The following is a 25,289-nucleotide window of genomic DNA, read 5'->3' on the forward strand; positions in this document are numbered from 1 at the left end:
ATATTGATTTGGTCTATATTAATTAGGTCTATATTAATTAGGTCTATATTGATTAGGTCTATATTGATTACGTCTATATTAATGAGGTCTATATTGATTAGGTATATTGATTAGGTTTATATTGATTAGGCCTATTATAATTAGGTCTATATTAATTAGGTCTATATTAATTAGGTCTCTATTGATTAGGTCTATATTAATTAGGTCTATATTAATTGGATCTATTTTGGTTAGGTCTATTTTAATTAGGTCTATATTGATTAGGTCTATATTGATTATGTCTATATGAATTAGGTCTACATTGATTAGGTCTATATTAATGAGTTCTATATTGATTAGGTCTATATTAATTAGGTCTCTATTGATTAGGTCTATATTAATTCGGTCTATATTGATTAGGTCTATATTAATTAGGTCTATATTGATTAGGTCTATATTAATTAGGTTTTTATCAATTAGGTCTATATGAATTAGGTCTATATTGATTGTGTCTATATTAATTAGGTCTATATTAATTAGGTATATAATGACTAGGTCTATATTAATTAGGTCTATATTAATTAGGTTGATATTGATTAGGTTTATATTGATTAGGTCTATATTGATTATGTCTATATTAATTAGGTCTATATTAATTAGGTTTATATTAATTAGGTCTATATTGATTAGGTCTATATTGATTAGGTCTATATTGATTAGGTCTATATTAATTAGGTCTATATTGATTAGGTCTTAGGTGTATATTGATTATGTTTATATTAATTAGGTCTATATTGTTTAGGTCTTATTTCTATATTGATTATGTCTATATTAATTAGGTCTATATTAATTAGGTCTATATTGATTAGGTCTATATTGATTATGTCTATATTAATTAGGTCTATATTGATTAGGTCTTAGGTCTATATTGATTAGGTCTATATTGATTAGGTCTACTTTAGGTCTATATTAATTAGGTTTATATTAATTAGGTCTATATTAATTAGGTCTTAGGTCTATATTGATTAGGTCTATATTGATTAGGTCTTAGATCTATATTAATGAGGTCTATATTGATTAGGTCTATATTGATTATGTCTATATTGATTATGTCTATATTAATTAGGTCTATATTGATTAGGTCTTAGGTCTATATTGATTAGGTCTATATTGATTAGGTCTATATTAATTAGGTCTATATTAATTAGGTCTATATTGATTAGGTCTATATTAAATAGGTCTATATTAAATAGGTCTATATTGATTGGGTCTATATTAATTAGGTCTATATTGATTATATCTATATTAATTAGGTCTATATTGATTAGGTCTATATTAATTATGTCTATATTGATTAGGTCTTAGGTCTATATTGATTAGGTCTATATTGATTAGGTCTACTTTAGGTCTATATTAATTAGGTTTATATTAATTAGGTCTTAGGTCTATATTGATTAGGTCTATATTGATTAGGTCTATATTGATTAGGTCTATATTGATTATGTCTATATTGATTATGTCTATATGAATTAGGTCTATATTGATTAGGTCTATATTAATTAGGTCTATATTAATTAGGTCTTAGGTCTATATTGATTGGGTCTATATTAATTAGGTCTATATTGATTGGGTCTATATTGATTAGGTCTATATTATTTAGGTCTATATTGATTGGGTCTATATTAATTAGGTCTATATTGATTATATCTATATTAATTTGGTCTATATTGATTCGGTCTATATTAATTCGGTCTATATTGATTAGGTCTATATTAATTAGGTCTATATTGATTAGGTCTATATTGATTGGGTCTATATTAATTAGGTCTATATTGAGTATATCTATATTAATTAGGTCTATATTGATTAGGTCTATAATAATTAGGTCTATATTAATTAGGTCTATATTGATTGGGTCTATATTAATTGATACATCTTGCTGACAAATGTACATTTTTTGTAGCCTGAAAATGTTGGACACCTTAAATTAGGCTGAACCTGTCCCGGAAAAAACGTGATGGCCACGCTAACACACACATGTCAACTTACTAGACTAGGCTACAATGTGTATTGTCATGAACTTCTAATAGGCCAACCGGTAGTGATGTTGTGGTAAAAAAAAATTGGTGGGTTATCTGTGATTGCCTAACGCTCCCTATACATTCAATGCATTTTTCTGAAAAAGTTGGGTAAACGGCGTTTTCTTGCGTTTACCCTCCACTAGGCCTACACCACTGGCAGTAGCCTATCCTCTCAGCTGAGGCAATTTTACACACATGAACATACGCAGAACAGGTAGCCTACATTCAATATAGACTTCATACTATAGACCTCATACTGAATCAAAGCATGTTTGTTGTCCATAATTCATTAGTTAATGCTTGAAGTCTATACAGACCGTGTGATATAAAACACTACTTTTCTTTCCTTACTTTAATAACATTTATGACAGTGTTATTTGTCATTACTAAGCATTTAAACAATTGAATTAGAACATTTAACTTAAACCCTGTGTGGATCTTGGAGATCTCTGAAATAGCACTGTAACTGTAACTAACTATGCCTACGTAGAATTTCATTATGTTCTGCCGTGAAAACAGTCCTCAAATCCAAAATAATGTAGGCCTACGCCATTGCAAAATTGAATGCTTCTAACTAGTCAAAATAGTCAAATATAGGCCTACTGTCATTAATGTACATGTTGGATGGATTGGATGCACATTGGTGTCTAGTTGTAGGCTGGTTGTCTAGTGATACTGTCGACCATCATCAGCTGATCCAGGAAATAAAACAAATATTGATAGAAAATGATAAAGGTAAATAAATGGTCTAGTACTTCTGGCCACGGACGGCACGGAGAACACCAGCACCCGTGTGCACCTGAAAAACAAAGCAATGATCATTCTAAACAGCTGACTGACAAAAGCAAACAATGGTAAATCAACGGATAAATCTAATGCATTGAGATAAAGGCTATTTTAATCAAGGACGCATGGCAAACAAATGGAGGAAGTACAAAATAAAATGAATTCTCAAATGAGCACAGCTGAGGCAGATATTCAGCCCTACTGAGTGGTGTAGTCTTAGATATGACCAAATAAATGGTGTAAACCATGACAGAGGTGTTCATTTCATTTGGAAGCTTTTATTTTCATATTTACCACTGTAAAACATCTACCACTGCATTTTAAACAAATAGAAGAATGGTTGAATTAGCATTATATATATTGGGGGGGGGGTTAAATTGAACCTTTATTTAACTAGGCAAGTCAGTTAAGAACAAATTCTTATTTACAATGACGGCTTACCCCGGCCAAACCCGGCGCCCTATGGGACTCTCAATCACGGCCGGATGTGATGCAGCCTGGATTCAAACCAGGGACTGCAGTGACACCTCTTGCACTGAGATGCAGTGCCTTAGACCGCTGCGCCACTCGGGACCCCCCAATGTTGTACTTTTGTTGCATTTAGGGGAGCTAACGTCTCATTCAGGGGAGCTGAGCCCCCATTCCCCCGTAATTCGTACCCTGCTTGCCAGTCCAGTGGCAGCCTCAGAAGGTGGGCGGTAACATGTTATTTTGTGATTAATAGTGAGCTGCTGTTTTTCCACTGACAGACCATTACACAACAGCCTAACTGAGGCTACAGCATGTCGCACCCAGCCAGATCCACCATAAGAGAGGGAGAGAGAGGAGGGGGTTTTAGATGATGCCTTGGCATTGAAGGAGTTTTATACAGGGAGGTTATTTGTTGATATAGTTGTAATATTGCTGACCCTGCAGCTGTCTTAAACCAGGTCTTTCTTGCAAAAAACTTGGATAAATGAAGATTTAATAGAAAAATCTAAAGCTAAAAGGACCATGTTTTTCCAAGTATTTTTCCCTGCTGAATTCAGAGTTGCTGACTTCCCCAGATGTTCTCTCTAGGTCCAAGGACATGATTTAGAACATATGCATGCTGTGCTGTACATAGATATGAACCTGTCCCAGTTTACTGATCCAGTTGATTAATGCAGTGAGTCCAGAGAGAAGCAGAGGTGATGGGGGATGTCAGATGTGGTGATCTCGTGGTTAATATTTCACCAGTGAAGAACTGTGGCGAATGTCTCCTCAATAATTCAGCATGAATGCAGATGAAGCTTGGCTCCTTTAAAGCTGATTAGAATGAGACCTCCTTCTCGGCTTGTTAATGATGCAGAGCCTAGATTGACTTAATGGTACATTTGGCTGATGTGAGAGATGTTACAGTAACAGTTTTGCAGGTCAAGGACATAATGCAATACTGTACGGTGTGGGGCATGGGGGATTATCATATTGCCATATTACTGTGGTTTATTTTTTTACTGTAAGCACCAACAAAGGTTATTGTTAATACATCTCAGCCATAATGGGGGTGGGTAGTAATAGTATATGGTTAACAGCACTATATAAGAAGGTTAAATGGACTTTGTACATTTAATAATAGACGTGACACACGTAGTCTGACGTCTGACATTACTATTCAGCTCTGACTGGTTTGCTTGTGTTTCTGTGAGCTTGTTTTCACACAATTCGATGTTGAATGATGATATTATTTGCATCCAAAGTAGAAATGCTCCTTTTGACGCAGTTCATCTGATAGAAGCAGAAGGTAAACTGCATGTTTCTGAGGTGTCCTTGGTTTCAGTCATAGCCTGTGGGGTGCTAGGCTACAAGGGAAGGTGTTACAGAGGAATGACAGGGAAATATTTAGAGTAGACAACAAGGATAAATGCCGCAATACAGTTTATATATGTAGCCGGTTAACTGGTTCTGTGAAAAGTCTTTGTGTGTGTGTATGTGTGTGTGTGCATGCGCACGTATGTGTGTGAGTGAATGTGTTTGTATGTATTCATAAATTGGCCAGGCAAAGATTTTCTGGGAGAATATTCCTTGGGGGAACTTTGGATCTCATAAGAGAAAAAAAAGCTTCCGCCATTTTGGTTTACCATTTAAGCTTGGATGTTCCTAGAGTGTTAAAGAGAGAGGAGACGGCAGAGAGAGGGGGAGGGCAAGGGAAAGAGATTATCGTCTCTTGCCATCCTAGAACAAGCACATTTTTAGTTGGAATATGTTTCTATAGCATGTTGATGAGAATTACAGAATAACTACAGTACAGTTTGTCAGTTCATTAAGTGGCTGCAGTCTTAGTTATCACCATTTAAAACCCAGTAGCCTTTGTCTTGCACATTCATTTGTTTATGTGCAGCCTGTAGAATATGGGCTTTCAATTAAATGTTAATGAAACCGTGGATTAACAAACTACACATTTAATCATCTCTCCATTATTTCAAATTCATCCTGTACCATCAAAGTGTAACTTGGCCTTCATTATGATTTCAGTGTCCTCTTTATGGAATGATTCTTATTTTCAGCATCAGTGGCCTCAAAGACTAGATGTAACATAGTAAATGTAACTCTATGACACTCAAATTAGTATGATATGGTATGGTTACATAAAACAGAAGATTACTTTTAAAATATTCAAGGCGGGAGGTTGCTCAGGGTTGATGGGAAGGCGTTTAACGCGAACGTCTAGCAACCCAAACGTTGCGTGTTTTAATCACATCACGGCCAACTTTACAACTACTTTACAACTAGCTAATTAGCAACTTTATAACTACTTTTGAACTACTTTGCAACTACTTAGCATGTTAGCTAACCTTTCCCCTAACTCTAACCTTAACCCCTAACTCCTAAACCTAACTTTAACCCTAACATAAACCCCTAACCCTAGCCTTAACTCGTAGCCCTAACCTTAACCCAAACCATAACCCTAAGCCCTAGCCTAGCTAACGTAAGCCACCTAGCCACCTATTATATAAATTGTAATTCGTAACATATCATACGAAATGGATGATGATCATCCACAAATGAATACATACCATACAAAACGTAACATATTGTTTGACAGATTTACATTTACTATGTTACGTCTACCCCTGAGTCCAGGTTCTGTGTACAGCTCTCTCTGCCCTGCTTTCCTGCTCTGCTACCCAGCATCCAAAGCACTCACGCTCTCCATCTCATCTCCTCTCTTCCAACCCATCCCTCACTCACCCTCTCTCTGCGCTATCTGTCTTTCGCTCCTCCCTCTTTTTTTCTCTTTAACTTCTCTCTAATTCCCGTTTACCTCCCCCTTTCCCAACTCAATCTGCCTCTCGCTCCCTCTCCCTCACACACACAGACAGACAGACAGAAACACACAGACAGACAGACAGAGAGGAGAGGGGGACGCACATGTGAGTCGAGGATCTCCCTAACCGCTCCGCTCCACTCCACTCCGTACTCCCTCCCATGGCAGACAGAAAACTGGAGAATAGAGGAATACTGCAGTGACCAACCAGCTGCTCTCTCTCTCGCTGCTCCACTGCTTTCATCCTTTCTTTTTTAAATTATTTCTCCCCCCTGCCAATTATACCATGAACCTGCCTGCTGCTTGTTCGTAAGGACAGCAAAACAGGGAGCAGTGGACAAGGTATTATTTTGTTGCTAAGGTAATGAATGCTTCATTAGTTGGGAGATATCAGGAGCATTGTATTGGCTGGCTGGTGTGAGTGAGGGGGATTGGCTGTGGACGATCAACTGCATGTCTGTTTTGTGCCTGTTGTACATAAACTTTTCTCCACAGCTCAGAGTATCCTGTTGAGGCTATGGAATTAGATGGTGACTGTCAGTGCATGTATGTCAGTGCCTGTGTTCCTGTTAACGCTAACACAGACTTCTACAGGACTGGTGTTCTGTGACGTTAGATTTGCGTGCTTTGGAAATGAAGTTGTTGCCATGAATAATAGGTGGGGAGCAGTTCATAGCAAGGAGCTGTTGCAGGTCTTCATCTATTCACATAGGAATATATTGTCTTGTAGGTGTCATATAATTCATACAGAATGTCTGAATGGTTGGAGAAGTTGATAAAGGGAGAGGATGTTAACTTAGTTTAGGAACTCCTGGTTACTTAGACATTCTGCTAATCAATTCAGGCTGCAAACAACTCCTCAATCCATCATCATGGTGGCAATAACAGCATTGGATAAAAAGTGTATAACGTGCATGATTACTGCTTCCTGCTCTATAGGATAATGCTCTTTGTGTGTTCAACAGTTGAAATAAATCATGACTATGAAAGACTCAAAGCAACCTTGAATGTCTAGTGCTGAGCAGCTAGTGGTTTATTGGATGTATTCAATCTCAATCCGATCCGCTAACCATTATAGTCTATGTTTGTTATGGATTACAATGCATCAAGTGGCCACACTTCAAGAAACAATAATTGTACTACAACTCACTCAGGCAAAATGTTGTTTTACTGATTTATACTATGTATAAAACTTTCATTTCATACAATTTTGTACAGAATGTGCCATGATGCACTCTCACTGCTGTTTCAGAATGCAGAGTTTCACAGCTCCTCCTTTCAGGACAACCGTAATAACCGATGAGACTTTCTTGTAGTGGAACACAAACAGTTATTCAAATAAATATGAGGCTATAAGGCTTTTTTATAAAACTGTTCTTGGAAGCTTTATCGTCCCTCTCTGTTCTAGTACTCCAAAAATATGAATGTGTCAAATTATGTAATCCCTCTTTCTCTGCCTGACGCATGATTACAAATGCTTACTCCAATCTGATACACATTATTACTCAACTGCAGAGGAATATGATTGTAGCCTTGTGAACTTAGATTATGAAAATCCTTAGTTAAGCAGAATTAATTATCCTGTAGAGAGGGAGAGGGCGAGGGAGCGAGAGAGAGAGAGAGAGAGAAAAACAGAGAGATGTAGTGGGATGGATATTGAATGGAGGTCATGTATAATCCCTTACGGTAGCTTTTTAAGCCTTACGTGAGTACACAGGACTAGCAAGCCTGATCAAAGCACACTGTGTGGCTAATGTTGTCTTAGCTGTGCAAATTGTCAAGGTTTTAACCATAGTAGCCTAATGAATTCAATAACAGGCTGACTTCACATTACCTATGCCCAACAAACAATGTACCTATTATAATTATTGTTTACAGTCTCTGACTCACCAATGTCCTGCACACCACTGAGTATCTATATCTTATCAGCAGAAGGCTGTACGATGCCTGATTATACATGACTGTCGCCAGGACATTTTGCCACTTTCACTCACAGGCCTGACATTTTTCTTGGCTTAGTCAGCTAGTTTATATTCCCCTCACTGTGCTGCATTACTGCCAGGGCTTTGTTATCTGCCTGTATTGTGACAGGTGTTGTCACCTGAGAGAAGAGCAAACATTTTGGGGAATGTCATAATGATAATAATAAACTGACCGTGTTTTTCACCCTGAACCAAATGAATACATTGCTGTGGGGAACTGTTAATCAAATATGGGATACTTGGCCAACCTGGGTAAATGAGTGTATATTATGAATAGTCTTTGACATTGATGATGGTCCTTTCATCTCCCCTCTGCTCCCTGTCTCCGTGCAGCCTCCTGAGCCTAGGACACAGCAGTCATGGAGGAGGGATCCAGAGACCAGGGACAACAGGGTATGGTGACAACAGATCCTGAGGAGGACTCTCCCAACATGATCATCTACAGAAAGGTATGTGTCTGTATGCTCTCTGACAGCCCATATAGCAAGGTATAGGACAATTTGATCATTTACAAGATGGTACAGTTTCTATAGGTAAGCACCCAATGTAGTTATCCATTGGAAGCGATTTCATTTCAATGTTTCGGAAGCAGATTGGTACAGTAATGAATCTCACAGTGCTTTCTGACACCTCAGCTGTTTATCTCTCAATGTCTATATCACATTACATCTCAATATCTGAGCCATATGAATATGACAGGAAGAGGCCTACGCACTGGCAGGTAATGAAACATGTTCTAAACCCTCTCTGTGTGTGTCTGTCAGAGACAGCCACTGATGTGACACACACTGGCCACCACACACTTTCTCTGGCAGCCCGGCAGACTGTCTGTACTCTGCAACCTTCAAAAGTTTTAATAAGCTCTCCATCAGTGTGGGTTTGTGGAAGAAAAGGTCCTTTTATGTGTCAGGGGTAATTATATAATCTCTATGGCACTTGAGTCTCAATGCCTGTGCTTCGATTGGGGAAGAGAGAGGAGCGGGTGAGCGGCACCGTGGGTAATAATGTAGTAGGGCTCACAGGAAGTGGCTGCTCCTCCAAGGATGGGCTCGTCTGCTTTCTCTGGAGCCACTCATAAAGAGGTTGTTATCTTCACTCTCAGCTCTACAGCTTGCTCGGCACAGGCAGGCCCACTCAAAAACCTGCTTCTGATCACCTTAAACTCATCTCCCAACTAGTCCCAATGTGCTGATGATTGCAAAACTAAAGCAAAGAGTTGACAGATCCAGTCCCAATTCCATTCTGTTATTTTTGTCCTTTTTGCTAATGATTTTGCAATAGTGGGTAGAGAAAAACAAATGATTTGAGAAAAGAAATGGAGCCAATGGAAGATTGATGATGATGATATTGTTCAGGAAGACATTTTTCACTGATTGAACTTCTCTCTCTAATGTCTGTCTGAAAATGAGTATGATTATAGGAGGATAATGAGTATAATGAGCTTGTGCCTTGTTCAGTGCTGAAATAAGGTTCCTAGAATGAGCTCCACTTCCCCGGGCCACCTGAAAGAGCAGTCAGAACATAAGCGGGCTTAATGTGGTTTAATGTGGTCACACGCCATGGAGATTGAAGCAAAAGTAGACAACATTATCTCCTAGAGCAGTGCTTCCCAAACTGTGGGTTGAGATCCACTTGTGGGTTGAGGCAGGTGTCCAGAACGCTCGCGGGATAAACATTTTTGTGCATTGCAATAAAAAAAATATATATATATATATATACACACTTTATATATTCAGTGCCTTTGGAAAGTATTCAGACCCCTTGACTTTTTCCACATTTTGTTACGTTACAGCCTTATTCTAAAATGGATTAAAAAAATTATAATTCTCAGTAATCTACACACAATACCTGTAAGGGCTGTCTTCAGGAATGGACCAAAATGCAGCAGAGTTAGTATTCATCCTTCAATTTAATTGGAAAGAACACTATACAAAACAAAAACAAGGAAACTGACAGCCAATAGTCCTGTCAGGTGCAACCACACTAAACAAGAAACAATTACCCACAAACCCCAGTGACAAACAACTCCTACATATGTGACTCCCAATCAGGAACAACGATTCTCAGCTGTTCCTGATCAGGAGTCACAAGACACACACCAGACTGCCACGTCCTGACCCCCAAACTACTACACCAGCTCCATCTGCTGGTCAGGACGTGACAATACCCCAAATGACAAAGCAAAAAACAGGTTTTTAGACATTTTTGCAAATGTATTAAAATTAAAACAGAAATACCTTATTTACATAAGTATTCAGACCCTTTGCTATGTGACTCGAAATTGAGCTCAGATGCATCCTGTTTCCATCATCCTTGAGATGTTTCTACAACTTGGAGTCCACCTGTGGTAATTTCAATTGATTGGAAATTATTTGGAAAGGCACAGACCTGTCTATATAAGGTTGACAGTGCATGTCAGAGCAAAAACCAAGTCATGAGGTCGAAAGAATTGTCCGTAGACCCCCGAGACAGGATTGTGTCGAGGCACAGATCTGGGGAAGGGTACCAAAAATCTTTTGCAGCATTGAAGGTCCCCAAAAACACAGTGTCCTCCATCATTCTTAAATGGAAGAAATTTGGAACCACCAAGACTCTTCCTAGAGCTGGCTGCCCAGGCAAACTGAGCAACCGGTGGAGAAAGGCCTTGGTCAGGGAGGTGACCAAGAACCCGATGGTCACTCTGACAGAGCTCCAGAGTTCCTCTGTGGAGATGGGAGAACCTTCCAGAAGGACAACCATCTCAGCAGCTCTCCACCAGTCAGGCCTTTATGGTAGAGTGGCCAGACGGCGCATGACAGCTCGCTTGGAGTTTTCCAAAAGGCACCTAAAGACTATCAGACCATAAAAAACAAGATTCTCTGGTCTAATGAAACCAAGATTGAACTCTTTGGCGTGAATGCCAAGCATCACGTCTGGAAGAAACTTGGCACCATCCCTACGGTGAAGCATGGTGGTGGCAGCATCATGCTGTGGGAATGTTTTTCAACAGCAAGGACTGGGAGATTAGTCTGGATCGAGACAAAGATGGACGGAGCACAGAGATCCTTGATGAAAACCTTCTCCAGAGCACTCAGGACCTCAGACTGGAGCGAAGGTTCACCTTCCAACAGAACAATGACCTTAACCACACAGCCAAGACAACGCAGGGGTGGCTTCGGGACAAGTCTCTGAATGTCCTTGAGTGGCCCAGCCAGAGCTCGGACTTGAACCCGATCGAACATCTCTAGAGAGACCTGAAAATAGCTGTGCAGCAACGCTCCCCATCCAACCTGACAGAGCTTGAGAGGATCTGCAGAGAAGAATGGGAGAACCTCCCCAAGTACAGGTGTGCCAAGCTTATAGCGTCATACCCAAAAAGACTCAAGGCTGTAATCGCCAAAGGTTCTTCAACAAAGTACTTAGGACATTTTAGAATACGGCTGTAATTTCAGTTTTTTTTTATAAATTAGGAAAAATGTGTTTTTGCTTTGACACTATGGGGTATTGTGTGTAGATTTGTTAGGAAAAAATAATTTAATCAATTTTAGATTACGGCTGTAATTTTACAAAATGTGGAGAAAGTCAAGGGGTCTGAATACTTTCCGAAGGCACTGTATATTAAAAAAATAAATAATAATAGCCTATAATCTTTGAGAGTTTACAATCACCATAATAAATTCTAGACCAAGGGTGAAAGTAAGCCTGTACCGTCGGGGAAGGCATCCCGGAAAAATAAATAGTGGTGGTCAGCAGTGGACACATCAATTCAGGTGTAGGCCTAATTACAATCGCAGAATGTCATTACAATACACTTTTAGGTGTTTTGTAACAGGTGTCTCTTTCCATTCATCAAATTGCAGGTGCACAGTGCACTGTTTGGTGGAGCGTGCATGGGTAGCCTACAGGAGTGCCTTTCTGAAGTGACTGTTTGACAACCAGATGGAAACATCATGATTAGAGCGGTTGCATGACCGCATATAACTGCATTCATGTTGCTTGACCCCAGGACGAGTAGCTGCTGCCTTAATGTTTCTGGACCCCAGGACGAGTAGCTGCTGTCTTAATGTTTCTGGACCCCAGGACGAGTAGCTGCTGCCTTAATGTTTCTGGACCCCAGGACTGCTGCTTTGGCAGCAGCTAATGGGGATCTTTAAGAAATACAAATACCTATTACCGCCACATCGGCAATCATGAGTCATGACCACGTGTCAGTAAACTCCTCTTAAACACTCTGGACATGCGTTGGTAGTACCCAACTCGGTGATGACCTTCAGGTTGCTAATGGCCTGGTACTCAGGGCTCTACTGTCCCTCTAACCACTCTGACATCAATGCAAATTCAATTGAAAATCACATCAAACACTTATCATCAAAACAGTGGACCTGTCATACTTTTTAAACTCACCTCACTGTGATAATCAAGTTGAAGAAAGAAGTTCAACAGCAGGTTGAAACTGAGTGGAAAACATGGTCGTTGTGGATGTTGTTTCAAAGCCTAACACAAGGAAATGGACAGCGCTTTCTAAGGTGATGATTCATTCAAAACACTCATACACATTAGGGTGTCACAAACCTCTTCGTCAGAAGATATGTTGAAATCGCTGTCGGACAAAGTGGACCAATATGCAGCGGATTGCGTGCTCATCATCATTTATTTTAAATGTGAACACGAGGAAAAACAATAAAGAAAACTCACGACAAGAACAGTGTAGCAGGCTAAACAAAAGCAGTGCTAACATACAACTACCCACAAGTGACAAACAAAACACACACCTACTTATAGGACTCCCAATCAGAGGCAACTAGAAACACCTGCCTCCAATTGAGAGTCCAGCAACCAAACCTGCACATAGAAAACTTAATCTAGAACCTACTCATACACCACAAAACCCCGGAACACATAAATAACACACCCCTCTAAGCTATACACAAAAAAAAACCACCATACAAAACAAACATACCTCTGCCACGCCCTGACCAAATACAAATAATCCTCTATACTGGTCAGGACGTGACAGTACCCCCCCCCAAAGGTGCAGACCCCGGATGCACCTTACACAAAACCCAGTAAATACCCCAAAACAAACAGAAAATCCCCCTAAACTAAAGGGAGGGAAGGGAGGGTGGCTGCCGTCAACGACGGCACCTGTGCTACACCCCCCCTCCCCAACCCACCTAAACTGGAGGTGGCTCCGGCTCAGGCCTACTGCCCTCCAGACTGCAGACAGACTTGCTCCGTTTCGGCCGTAGGCAGACTCCCCTTGTTCCGGATCGTAGGCAGACCTCTTCCGTTCCACACTGTAGGTAGACTCATTCGATACACAGTTAATCCTTTTTATTTTCGGATCGTAGGTAGACTCACCCGGTTCTGGGTCACAGGCAGATTCCCTTAGTCCCGGGTCACAGGCCGACCCCCCCCCCGGTTCCGGGTCGCAGGCCGACCCCCTCGGTTCCGGGTCGCAGGCCGACCCCCTCGGTTCCGGACTAGACACTGGTGCCGGATACTCTGGACTGCACGCTGGTGCCGGATACTCTGGACTGCACGCTGGTGCCGGGCTCTTGAGGCTGGGCTGACGCACTGGAAGCCTGATGTGTGGTACTGGTAGTGCCAGTCTAGAGATACGCACCTCAGGGCTAGTGCGGGGAGCGGGAACAGGCCGAGTCGGACTGGGCTGGCGCACTGGAAGCCTGATGCGTGGTGCTGGTACTGGAAGTATCAGCCTGGGAACACGCACCATAGGGCTAGTGCGGGGAGCGGGAACAGGCCGAATAGGACTAGGCTGGCTCATGGGAAGCTTGGTCCGGGTTGCTGGTACTGGTCATGCCGGACTGGAGGTACCCACTTCCGGGTTAGCACGAGAGGCGGGAACCGGAAAGACTGGGCCATGGAGGCGCACAGGTGGCCTTGACCGCACCGCCTGCACAACCCGTCCTGGCTGGATGGAACTAGCAGCCCTGCACGAGCGGGGTGCTGGTACAGGGCGAACTGGGCTGTGCAGGGGCCTGATGGTTGCCGTACGTAGAGCGGGCATAGGGTAGCCTGGTCCTAGGAGGCCTACCGGCGACCAGACGCGCTGCGCAGGCATCCTCCTACCAGGCTGGATGCCCACTTTAGCACGGCATCTGCGAGGGGCTGGAATGGCGCGCACCGGACTGTGCGTGCGTATGGGCGAGATAGAGCGCCGTGTTTCGCTGAGGTGCGCACTCCACCTCATACGCTCCTCCATACTCTCACAGGTAGCTGGCTTATGGCTCTTCCTAGGCCTAGCCAAACTACAAGTGTGCCCCCCCAAAAAAAAATTATTGGGGGTGCCTCTCCGGCTTCCTCGCCAGACGTGTCCCCCGGTAGCGTTCCTGGTCCACCCCGGCCTTCTTCCACGGGCCCTCTCCGGCCAGAATCTGTTCCCAAGTCCATCTCTCAGTATAGTCCATATATTCCTCGTGCCGCTCCTTTCTCCGCTGCTTGGTCCTGTTGTGGTGGATAGTTCTGTCACAAACCTCTTCGTCAGAAGATATGTTGAAATCGCTGTCGGACAAAGTGGACCAATATGCAGCGGATTGCGTGCTCATCATCATTTATTTTAAATGTGAACACGAGGAAAAACAATAAAGAAAACTCACGACAGGAACAGTGTAGCAGGCTAAACAAAAGCAGTGCTAACATACAACTACCCACAAGTGACAAACAAAACACACACCTACTTATAGGACTCCCAATCAGAGGCAACTAGAAACACCTGCCTCCAATTGAGAGTCCAGCAACCAAACCTGCACATAGAAAACTTAATCTAGAACCTACTCATACTAAAACATACACCACAAAACCCAGGAACACATAAATAACACACCCCTCTAAGCTATACACAAAAAAAAAAACACCATACAATACAAACATACCTCTGCCAAGCCCTGACTAAATAATACAAATAATCCTCTATACTGGTCAGGATGTGACATAGTGTTTATGTATACACATAGGTCTATGAGCCTAAGTCCAAAAGAAAATGATTTAAAATAGTAATTGTGCCCTTATACAATACATAGCCTACTGGATATTACGCACAGCAGTAAAAAAATAACAAAAACTGATTTCAGATGTCTATGTTACATAATTGGTCTAGCCTATTCTCCAAAATTAAACAAATTATAGTAATCACCTTTTGAGTGTGGACTGTATTATTATGCATACTGGATGGACTGGTTACCTTGTGCTATGCTTCAAACGTTCTATTCATGATACTGGGAGAGAACGTATAGGCCTAAGCGATGCTATAGGGTCATTGATTTTGCAAGGCGGCTAAGCCTACAATTTTATTGAATTTGTATTTGATTTTGAATAGCCTAGTAATAGGGCATTTTTTATATATTCATAATTAATAGGCTGACATCTTTAGCTACAGAATATCTCACCCCCATGTGTTTCCATCTCCTCCTCTCTCTCGTTCATTACTTTCTCCAACGTGCAGAGAGAGGGGCTGTCAACAGTTTAATTAAATATGTTTTGTTGTGAAAACATGTTACTATCGATGTTCCCGAACAGATTTCACAAGGTTTCCCAAATGAATCACTGGGTAGCTGCAGGAACAGGGCTGGAGAGCCCATGGCATACAGAGTTTGGCCGGAATATCACCTGTCGAGCAGCGAGAGGCTGCATGCTCCTCAAACAGTGGTTGATGCGTAGAGTGATATAACCCGTGTAGCCTGAAAAAGGAACCAGCCGGGAAAGCGGCCTCCATTCACTATTGGAGTGCATATGGATGACATGTCTTTTTTCCCCTGCCCCTGTTCTTGCCCATTTGATAATGGGTCATTCTAAATCGAAACTCATTTTACATGTTAGTAAAGACAAGATTACATTTAGAATAGTGCAAATATGATCACTTGATGAGAGAACAGCTGTGCAGCCTGAAGCAACAGAGCACAAGCTTTTTTTGATACTATCTCAAATCATCAACAGCCTATAGTCACATCATGCAGCCCATATATGTTTTGATTTCTAAGCCCTTCTATGGTTTGTATAATTCATAACTAAAGTTGCCAAATAACTCTAAATATATTGTATAAGACCTGTTTCAAATGGTCACTTTTACGCAGTTGAAGTCGGAAGTTTACATACACCTTAGCCAAATACATTTAAACTCAGTTTATCACAAATCCTGACATTAAATCCTAGTAAAAGTTCCCTGTCTTAGGTCAGTTAGGATCACCACTTTATTTTAAGAATGTGAAATGTCAGAATAACAGTAGAGAGAATGATTTTTCAGCTTTTATTTCTTTCATCACATTCCCAGTGGGTCAGAAGTTTACATACACTCAATTAGTATTTGGTAGCATTGCCTTTAAATTGTTTTACTTGGGTTCAACGTTTCGGGTAGCCTTCCACAAGCTTCCCACAATAAGTTGGGTGAATTTTGGCCCCTTCCTCCTGACAGAGCTGGTGTAACTCAGTCAGCTTTGTAGGCCTCCTTGCTCACACACACTTTTTCAGTTCTGCTCACAAATTCTCTCCAGGATTGAGGTCAGGGCTTTGTGATGGCCACTCCAATACCTTGACTTTGTTGTCCTTAACCCATTTTTCTACAACTTTGGTAGTATGCTTGGGGTCATTGTCCATTTGGAAGACCCATTTGCAACCAAGCTTTAACTCCCTGACTGATGTCTTGAGATGTTGCTTCAATATATCCACATAATAGACCTGCCTCATGATGCCATCTATTCTGTGAAGTGCACCAGTCCCTCCTGCAGCAAAGCACCCCTACAACATGATGTTGCCACCCCCGTGGTTCACGGTTGGGATGGTGTTCTTCGGCTTGCAAGCCTCCCCCTTTTTCCTCCAAACATAACGATGGTGATTATGGCCAAACAGTCTATTTTTGTTTCATCAGACCAGAGGACATTTCTCCAAAAAGTACGATCTTTGTCCTCATGTGCAGTTGCAAACCGCAGTCGGGCTTTTTTATGGTGGTTTTGGAGCAGTGGTTTCTTCCTTGTTGAGCGGCCTTTCAGGTTATTTTAATATAGGACTCGTTTTACTGTGGATATAGATACTTTTGTACCTGTTTCCTCCAGCATCTTCACAAGGTCCTTTGGTGTTGTTCTGGGATTGATTTGCACTTTTCGCACCAAAGTACATTCATCTCTAGGAGACAGAACGCGTCTCCTTCCTGAGCGGTATGCGTGGTCCCATGGTGTTTATACTTGTGTACTATTGTTTGTACAGATGAATGTGGTACCTTCAGGCATTTGGAAATTACTACCATGAATGAACCAGGCTTGTGGAGGTCTGCAATTTTATTTTCTCCCATGATGTCAAGCAAAGAGGCACTGAGTTTGAAGGTAGGGCTTGAAATACATCCTCAGGTACACCTCTAATGACTCAAATTATGTCAATTAGCATATCAGAAGCTTCTAAAACCATGACATCATTTTCTGGAATTTTCCAAGCTGTTTAAAGGCACAGTCAACTTAGTGTATGTAAACTTCTGACCCACTGGACTTGTGACACAGTGAATTATAAGTGATATAATCTGTCTGTAAACAATTGTTTGAAAAATGACTTGTGTCATGCACAAAGTAGATGTCCTAACCGACTTGCCAAAACTACAGTTTGTTAACAGGAAATTTGTGGAGTGGTTTAAAAAACGAGTTTTATTGACTCCAACCTAAGTGTATGTAAACTTCCGACTTCAACTGTAGCCACATATCCTTCCTATTTTATTCAGTTAAGTTCAGTTATATTTTTCTTACTATAAAATCATATAATATAAAATAATGGCGTGGGACTTATAAGCATATCTTCTCCGCTAAATGAACAAGCCTACAGCCTATGGCATGGGAGCATAGCCAGATAACATACTGTAGTCCAACTCATATTCTATTCTTCTGAAACACATGTTCTTCATATCATAATATTTTTTTAGACCTGACTGAAATAAATCATGTATTTATTGTGATGGTCTATATTGAATAGATTTTTGACTTTTTTAAATGTAGATGTTCCAAAGGTGCACATCAGCGGCTTGTATGCATGGAGGCCTGGAGATGCTAAACGTGTTTATGTTAATTAACGGTCAGTTACCGTGAGACCGGCAGTCTTTTGCATGACAATAATTGGCTGACAAAACTTCATGACTACCTCAGCCCTAATAATTGATTTAGTGTTTGTTTTTATGCCACAGTACACGGTAAAACGTGTTAACAGTTATAAGACAAATCTTTACTAGGCCTTCTAGGCCCACAGAGATCATATTCAATTAACAGAGATTTTATATGTAATTCTATGATTACACCTGTAAAAAAACAGAGTCTTGTACCGGTAAGAAATTAAATCGACTTTCACTCCTGAGCTTGACAACTAGGCCCCCATTGATTTTGTTATAGTGTTTGAGCATAAGAACATAGCATTCACCATCTCAAAATGTGTAGAATTGCAGGAAATTGGATTTAAAACTACATTAAATTGAGGGCTTCAAATGTTCTTGTCCAGGGCCCAGACAAAATTCAGCCCCCTGTCAAGCCCCTTTTTGATACAGAAAAAAACCCCTGCATTGTTACAAATAATTTCATTGTTATATAGTAAATGTCTTAAAATTGGTCACAAGAGCCCATACTCAAATCTACATTCAGTTAAATGTTTTTAACAAGAGGGTATTGTTAATATATTTTTTACTTTTCTTTGGCCTGTGTATGTTTTTTCACCGCTCAACCCTCATGGTGGGTGGCGACTCAAAAGACATCTCAATTGGTGGGTCACAAAGTCAAAAAGTTTAGGAAGCCCTGTCCTAGATTACGACATCTAATTGTCTGACACACTTCAATGTCATAAATATTCACCCTCCGTAGATTGCAGACAGCTTTTCCAGCCTCTGATTGTTCCTGGCAGATGTACTCTGACAGTAAATCGTTGCCTGGCCTGAGGGCTGCCAATGCTTCCCAATGATGGCCTCAGTAATCACATTAGAAATGTATTTTTCATGCTCCTTATTCAGCTTCCTTTGAGCTGCAGGCATTCAAATCAAATCAATCAATCAAATCAAATTGTATTTGTCACATGCTTTGTAAACAGCAGGTATAGACTAACAGTGAAATGCTTACTTACGGGTCCTTTTCCAACAATGCAGAATTAAAGAAAAAAAGTAGAAATAGTGACACGAGGAATAAATACACAGTGAATTACGAATAACAATGACGAGTAAAAATAACATGGCTATATACAGGAAGTACCAGTACCAAGTTGGTGCAGGGGTACGAGGTAATTGAGGTAACTATATACATATACTGTAGGTATGGTAAAAGTGACTAGGCAACAGGAGAGATAATAGAGAGTAGCAGCAGCGGGTAGACATTTGATTAGCTATTTAACAGTCTTGTTGAGCAGTCTTATGGTTTGGGGGTAGAAGCTGTTCAGGGTCCTGTTGGTTCCAGACTTGGTGCATCAGTACCGCTTGCAGTGCGGTAGCAGAGATAACAGTCTATGGCTTGGGTGGCTGGAGTAAATTTCTTTGGCTTTCCTCTGACACCACCTAGTATAGAGGTCCTTGATGGCAGGGTGCTCGGCTCCAGTGATGTACTGGGCCGTACTCACTACCCTCTAAAGCGCCTTGCAGTTGCCGTACCAAGCAGTGATACTGCCAGTCGAGATGCTCTCAATGGTGCAACTGTATAACTTTTTGAGGATCTGAGGGCCTATAACAAATCTTTTCAGCCTCCTAAGGGTGAAGACGCACTGACGTGCCCTCTTCACAACTGTGTGTGTGTGTATCAGCCATGTTCATTTCTTGTGATGTGGACATTGAGGAACTTGAAGCTTTCGACCCGCTCCACTACAGCCTCACGATGTGCTCAGCCCTCTGTTTCCTGTAATCCACGATCAGCTCCTTTGTCTTGCTGACATTTAGGGAGAAGTTGTTGTCCTGGCACCACACTGCCAGGTCTCTGACCTCTTCCCTATAGGCTGCCTCATCGTCATCTGTGATCAGTCCTACCACCGTCGTGTCGTAAGCAACATTCATGATGGTGTTGGAGTCTTGCGCGGCCACGCAGTCGTGGGTGAGCAGGGAGATTAAGCAAACACCCCTGAGGGGCCCCTGTGTTGATGGTCAGTGTGACGGATGTGTTGCTGTCTACCCTTACCACCTGGGGGTGGCCCGTCCAGGATTCAGTTGCGGAGGGAGGTGTTCAGTCTCAAGGTCCCAAGCTTGTTGATGAGCTTGGAGGGGACTATAGTGTTGAATGCTGAGCTGTAGTCAATGAACAGCATTCTTGCATAGGTATTCCTTTTGTCCAGGTGGGAAAGGGCAGTGTGGAGTGCAATAGAGATTGCGTCATCTGTGGGGCTGTTGGGGCGGTATGCTAATTGGAGTGGGTCCAGTGTGTCTGGGATGATGGGGTTGATGTGAGCCATGACCAGCCTTCAAAGCATTTCATGGCTATAGATGTGAGGGCTATGGGGTGATAGTCAATTAGGCAGGTTAACTTGGTGTTCTTGGGCACGAGGACTATGGTGGTCTGCTTGAAACAAGTTGGTATTACAGACCGGGTCAGGGAGAAGATGTCACTGAAGACATTTGCCAGCTGGTCAGCACATGCTTTGAGTTATTCTCTGATGTCAACTGTGGTGCAGTGGTCTACGGCACTGCATCTCAGTGCTAGAGGTGTCACTACAGACCCTGGTTCGATTCCAGCCTGTATCACAACCGGCCGTGATTTGGAGTACCATAGGGGGGCCAGCATCATCCGGGTTAGGCCGGGGTAGGCCATCATTGTAAATAAGAATTTGTTCTTAACTGACTTGCCTAGTTAAATTAAAAAAAAAAAAATACTGCCTACTGGTGTATATAAATGGACTGTGTGTGTGTTTACACTGCATCCCTGGGGGCTTTTCTGCAACATGACAGCTCCTTTAGAACATGTAAGGTCCTGGAAAAACAACATTGAATAAGCATTGGAAATGCTCATTCAATGTTGTTTTTCCAGGACCTTACATGTTCTAAAGGAGCTGTCATGTTGCAGAAAAGCGCCCGGGGCTGTGCCATTGATTATATTTTAAAGTGGACACTGTAAGCGTTTTAAAATAATATTCCTCTATCATCTTAAAGCACTATGTTTTGACAGGTAGCTTATGCTACAACAGGGATGCAGTGTTGCAGTTGAGGTGGTGAAGGACTCTATCCCATCCCCCCGGCATGCTAATGACCCTCTGGGCAGGCAGCCTGGCATAGTCAGTGTGAGATGATGCTGGAGCTGTTGAGGTAAGACCAGATGGTCATCAATACGCTCTGCCACCTTGGAATAGGCAAGGACCATCGTCCCCTAATCCTGGTCGCACATCAGCCGAAAGAAATGTATTATCCTAACGCAAAGAGCAACGGACAGTTACAGTACAGCCCACTAGGTATGAAAACATCATGAGGGGTTTTCACCCCAGTCTCTGTCGCTGGGAAGATGAAGCTGTAGTACGTGGGGTCCGTTCACTGCATGGACGTTAGTGCCATGTCTAAGCCTATCTTTTGTTGAGAGTGAATTGTAATAATATTAACCTGGATGTGCAGTTAGATGAAACTGACTGATGACTACACAGAAAGTGGAGAATGCCTGTCTGGTCTGGTCTTAACAGCGTTGTATTGAGTCTCAGAGAGGAATTGTTGAAGCAAAACAAGGCAATAACTGTGGCACACCTTAGAGAGAGCTCGATATGTAGTGGATGCACACACACACACACATACTTATTTTACTATCCTTGTGGGGACCAAACAATTGATTCCCATTCAAAATCCCATTTTCCCTAACCCCTAACCCCTAACCGTAACCCTTAACCTAACCCTAACCTTAACCCTAACCCCAAACTTAATCCGTAACCCTAAATCTAACCCTAAATCATAACTCTAACCCTAAACCTAACCCCTAACCCTAACTTTAATTTTAACCCTAACCCTAATTGTAACCCCAACCCTAAACCTAACCCCTAAATTTAAAATAGCCTTTTTCCTTGTGGAGACTGGCAAAGGAGTGGGGCCACAGCACAGGTCCAACGGGGTAAAGCTCATTAACTATTAATAGACAAGTCAGATATCCAATCCCCAGGACAAATTGTTCCTTGTTCTTCTGTGACACTGCCCTAAGTCTGGGTTCTTCTCTGTGGGGGTGGCTTGCTGTATACACAGCACATTTTTAACCAGGGTCTCATGGCATGCTTTCTCTCTCTGCCTAGGAGAATTAAGTGTTGGTCCTGTATTTAATCACTGTTTGTAATCAAGTGTTTAAGTGTGTGATTTGAATGTTGTTATGCATCCCATTTGTACCTGAATTGTGAGTGTATAGATGTGCTTTGCATGGTGGTATCAACCTCCAGTCCAGATGTTTTTTGAACAGTGTGTTGATTGTGAGTGACTAACACAGAAATGAGTCCTGCTGAGACCGAGTTGATGAGGCAATTTGTTGTGCCAACGCCTGTTGGGCATTCTGAGAGTGATGTTTCATTACAGCTCCCTTCTCAGTGGCTCCACCGTGCAGAAAGCACACCCTGCCTAAAGTTAATGTTCCAACACAACACATACAGTAGCCCACTCTATGTACTTTCTAAAATACAGCTATTTTCAATGTGAATGTTCTTTTGCTTGGTGGATGTACTCTTTAGGCTGATTTAAAGACGTACTCCAGACATTTGTTGTACTTTTACTGTTGAAAAGCGATATCCCAAGTATAAATACATTAAAGTACACACACTAAAGGGTACAAAAATATATTTTAATCAAAATAGTGTTTTTAGATATAACTGCAAACTTCAAGGAGTAGGGAGGACATTGGTGGGAAGTCGTGCTATGTCATGATTTACCTTGACCGTCTTTTGAGATGTGCCTTTTGTTAAGTAAATTAGGTGTTAAATTAGGTGAAAAGGAGACTGGAGTGCCACTTTTAGCCTGTGTCCTTAGAGTGAGAAGATATAAACATAATGTGTACTTCAACTGATATATTAGTCTCAATCAAGTAATGCTGCTGATATGTTAACCATCTGTTATGTTTCACCAGCCCTCTGAGACTTAAAGGTCATTACTGTTCAGTACACATGATGAAACATGTTTTACATCATATTACACAACAGATTCAATTTGGACTAAATAGCTGTAATCATACTGTCTATTGTCTCTTGAAGTACGATTACACTGTGTATTTAGGCTCCATTCCATAAAATGGTTGTATAAATGGGAGCAACAAAAGTCCCACAGTACATGTCAGATATATACTGGTTCTCTCTCTCTCTCTCTCTCTCTCTCTCTCTCTCTCTCTCTCTCTCTCTCTCTCTCTCTCTTTCTCTCTCTCTTTCTCTCTCACTGCCTTCCCTCATCTCTACCCCTCTGTCCAACTCTCTCTCGCATTGTCTATTCCTTCACTCTCATTCTCCTACTCTCTATTCCTCTGCTTATTGCACATGAATAATTGAAGCTCATTTCAAGCATTCCATTTTTAGAGAAATATCGTGTCGATTGGGACGTCATTCCTCTCCTTTCTTTTATTCATGTGCATCACATTTATTCTCATCCGTTGGTATTTTTATCCCTTGATGTGACACATAAATGTGGAGAGTTTGGGAGGAAAATAATGACTGGATATATTTACGTTTCTGGAAGATATTTTAGTTTGTTGTGTCCTCAAAAGTAGAATTTGAAATTAAATAGAACTGACCTATGCAATCAATCAGGGAATGACCGACCGGAAAGTATACATCTCTCATACAGCAGCTAGTGCCCAACATACTGTATTACCCCTCACTCAGCAACAGCTCCTACCCACTGATGAACAGGAGACTGTATAGAAAGCGGCCCTCACCTCACCTTACCCCTCATCCCAAGTCCATTATCTCACCACAGGAAGGACTTGGCACAGTTTGGGATTGTTTATTTTTTACCTTTAGCTGTGAGAGACACAGACAGGCATGCTCTCCACTGGAGCAGGTCTGAGGATAGAAGTGTGCCTGCCTGTCTGCCTGCCTGCCACCGACCATGACTCACTCTCCAATCACCGTCAAGTGCCTCTGGGAGAGTGGAGGATAGTGGAGGATATCTCAATACTCCAAAAGACTCTCCCCATCATAGGTGTCCACTGGCTCCTCTTCACGGTTCCTGTATGCAGTTTAGATAACACGGTCCAAATGGACACACTGGTTATCAACTCTACTGCTGGGTATGAGGCCTCCTGCTACTTTATCAAGCATGAATGGTTTTACAAGCGTGTCCACTGGTGCCAGGGCAGGCCTATCAGAAGTGCTGGTATGGTGTCACTCATACGGTTGTACTAAAGCTTGTGTATCGAGGCCAGGCTGGGTCTCTAAACTCTCTGCATATTTCACTTTTGATACTGTTAAATTATAAAGGCCAAACTACACAAACTGTAGTTAACTCAAACTGTTACGTAACATTAACGATCCCTTTCTTTAGTCGGTAATGGACTTTCTGAAAGTTATTTTACCCACCCAAATTATAATAATGCAGATAGCCAAAAACAAATCCCGGAGGTTTTTTATTAGATCAGTCACAGTATGTGGGTATACTGTGTTAAAAGGATTATTCACCACTCAATAGTGAAAACGCTGTGGCGGAAATTAAGGGCTTTGCTCCAGCTAGCTAGGGGAAATCCTCTCAGTGTGGATTCTGTCTCTTCTCTCGCTGTTTGTACTGGTACTCCCACTCAACTGCAGTCAAAAGGAGCACATTAAATAGAGACACAGACACACAAGAGATGTTTATCGTGCTCATTAGGGCAGATGCATGGGGTTCCATATGTGTACATATGGTGATGCAGGGCTCCCCGCAGGCAGGGCACCGCTGTGAGCTTGGCAGGGGAAGGTTGGCAGGAGGGTGTAGGGAGGGATCAGGCGCCATGCTGCCCCACTTCTGCATGCCCCACAACCCCCCTGCGTCGCACCTCACCCACTGCAGGCGGAAAATACAGCTTTGAACTCCATAGTAGCGTAAACGGAACATGTCTTAAATATCATCGTACAGTAGATTACTCCAGAAGCTGGGTGTGCAGAGCACTGATGACAACCCACCTCATAGGGTTAGAGTTGAAGATGATTTTTAGTCATATTTCAGTCAGTTGAAATGCAATCAGGTGGGCTCTGAAATCTTGTATGACGCTGATCGACAATGATGCCCCTGTCCTTTTGTGTGTGACGTGTAAACAGAATAGCTGCTCTCGT

General features: G+C 41.8%; 1 protein-coding gene across 7 annotated transcripts in view; it reads left to right on the forward strand.

The window, feature by feature from the left end:
• The first annotated feature begins 6,034 nt into the window (after positions 1-6,034).
• Positions 6,035-25,289, forward strand: part of LOC106588600 (regulator of G-protein signaling 6) — a 74,337-nt gene continuing 55,082 nt past the window's right edge. For 2 of the 7 annotated variants that reach the window (XR_006769358.1, XM_014178122.2), the window contains exons 1-2: positions 6,036-6,493; positions 8,448-8,563. Coding sequence is in view for 6 of the 7 variants with exons in the window: in XM_014178122.2 (XP_014033597.1) it covers positions 8,474-8,563 (90 nt within the window). In the remaining variant the exon portion in view is untranslated. Of the gene's footprint in view, positions 6,494-8,447; positions 8,564-25,289 lie in introns of all 7 variants that reach the window. The other 5 variants (XM_014177792.2, XM_014177864.2, XM_014177951.2 and 2 more) reach the window with 5 other exon arrangements.

This window comes from Salmo salar, chromosome ssa01 (assembly GCF_905237065.1).
Source record: "Salmo salar chromosome ssa01, Ssal_v3.1, whole genome shotgun sequence".
Lineage (NCBI taxonomy): Eukaryota > Metazoa > Chordata > Actinopteri > Salmoniformes > Salmonidae > Salmo > Salmo salar.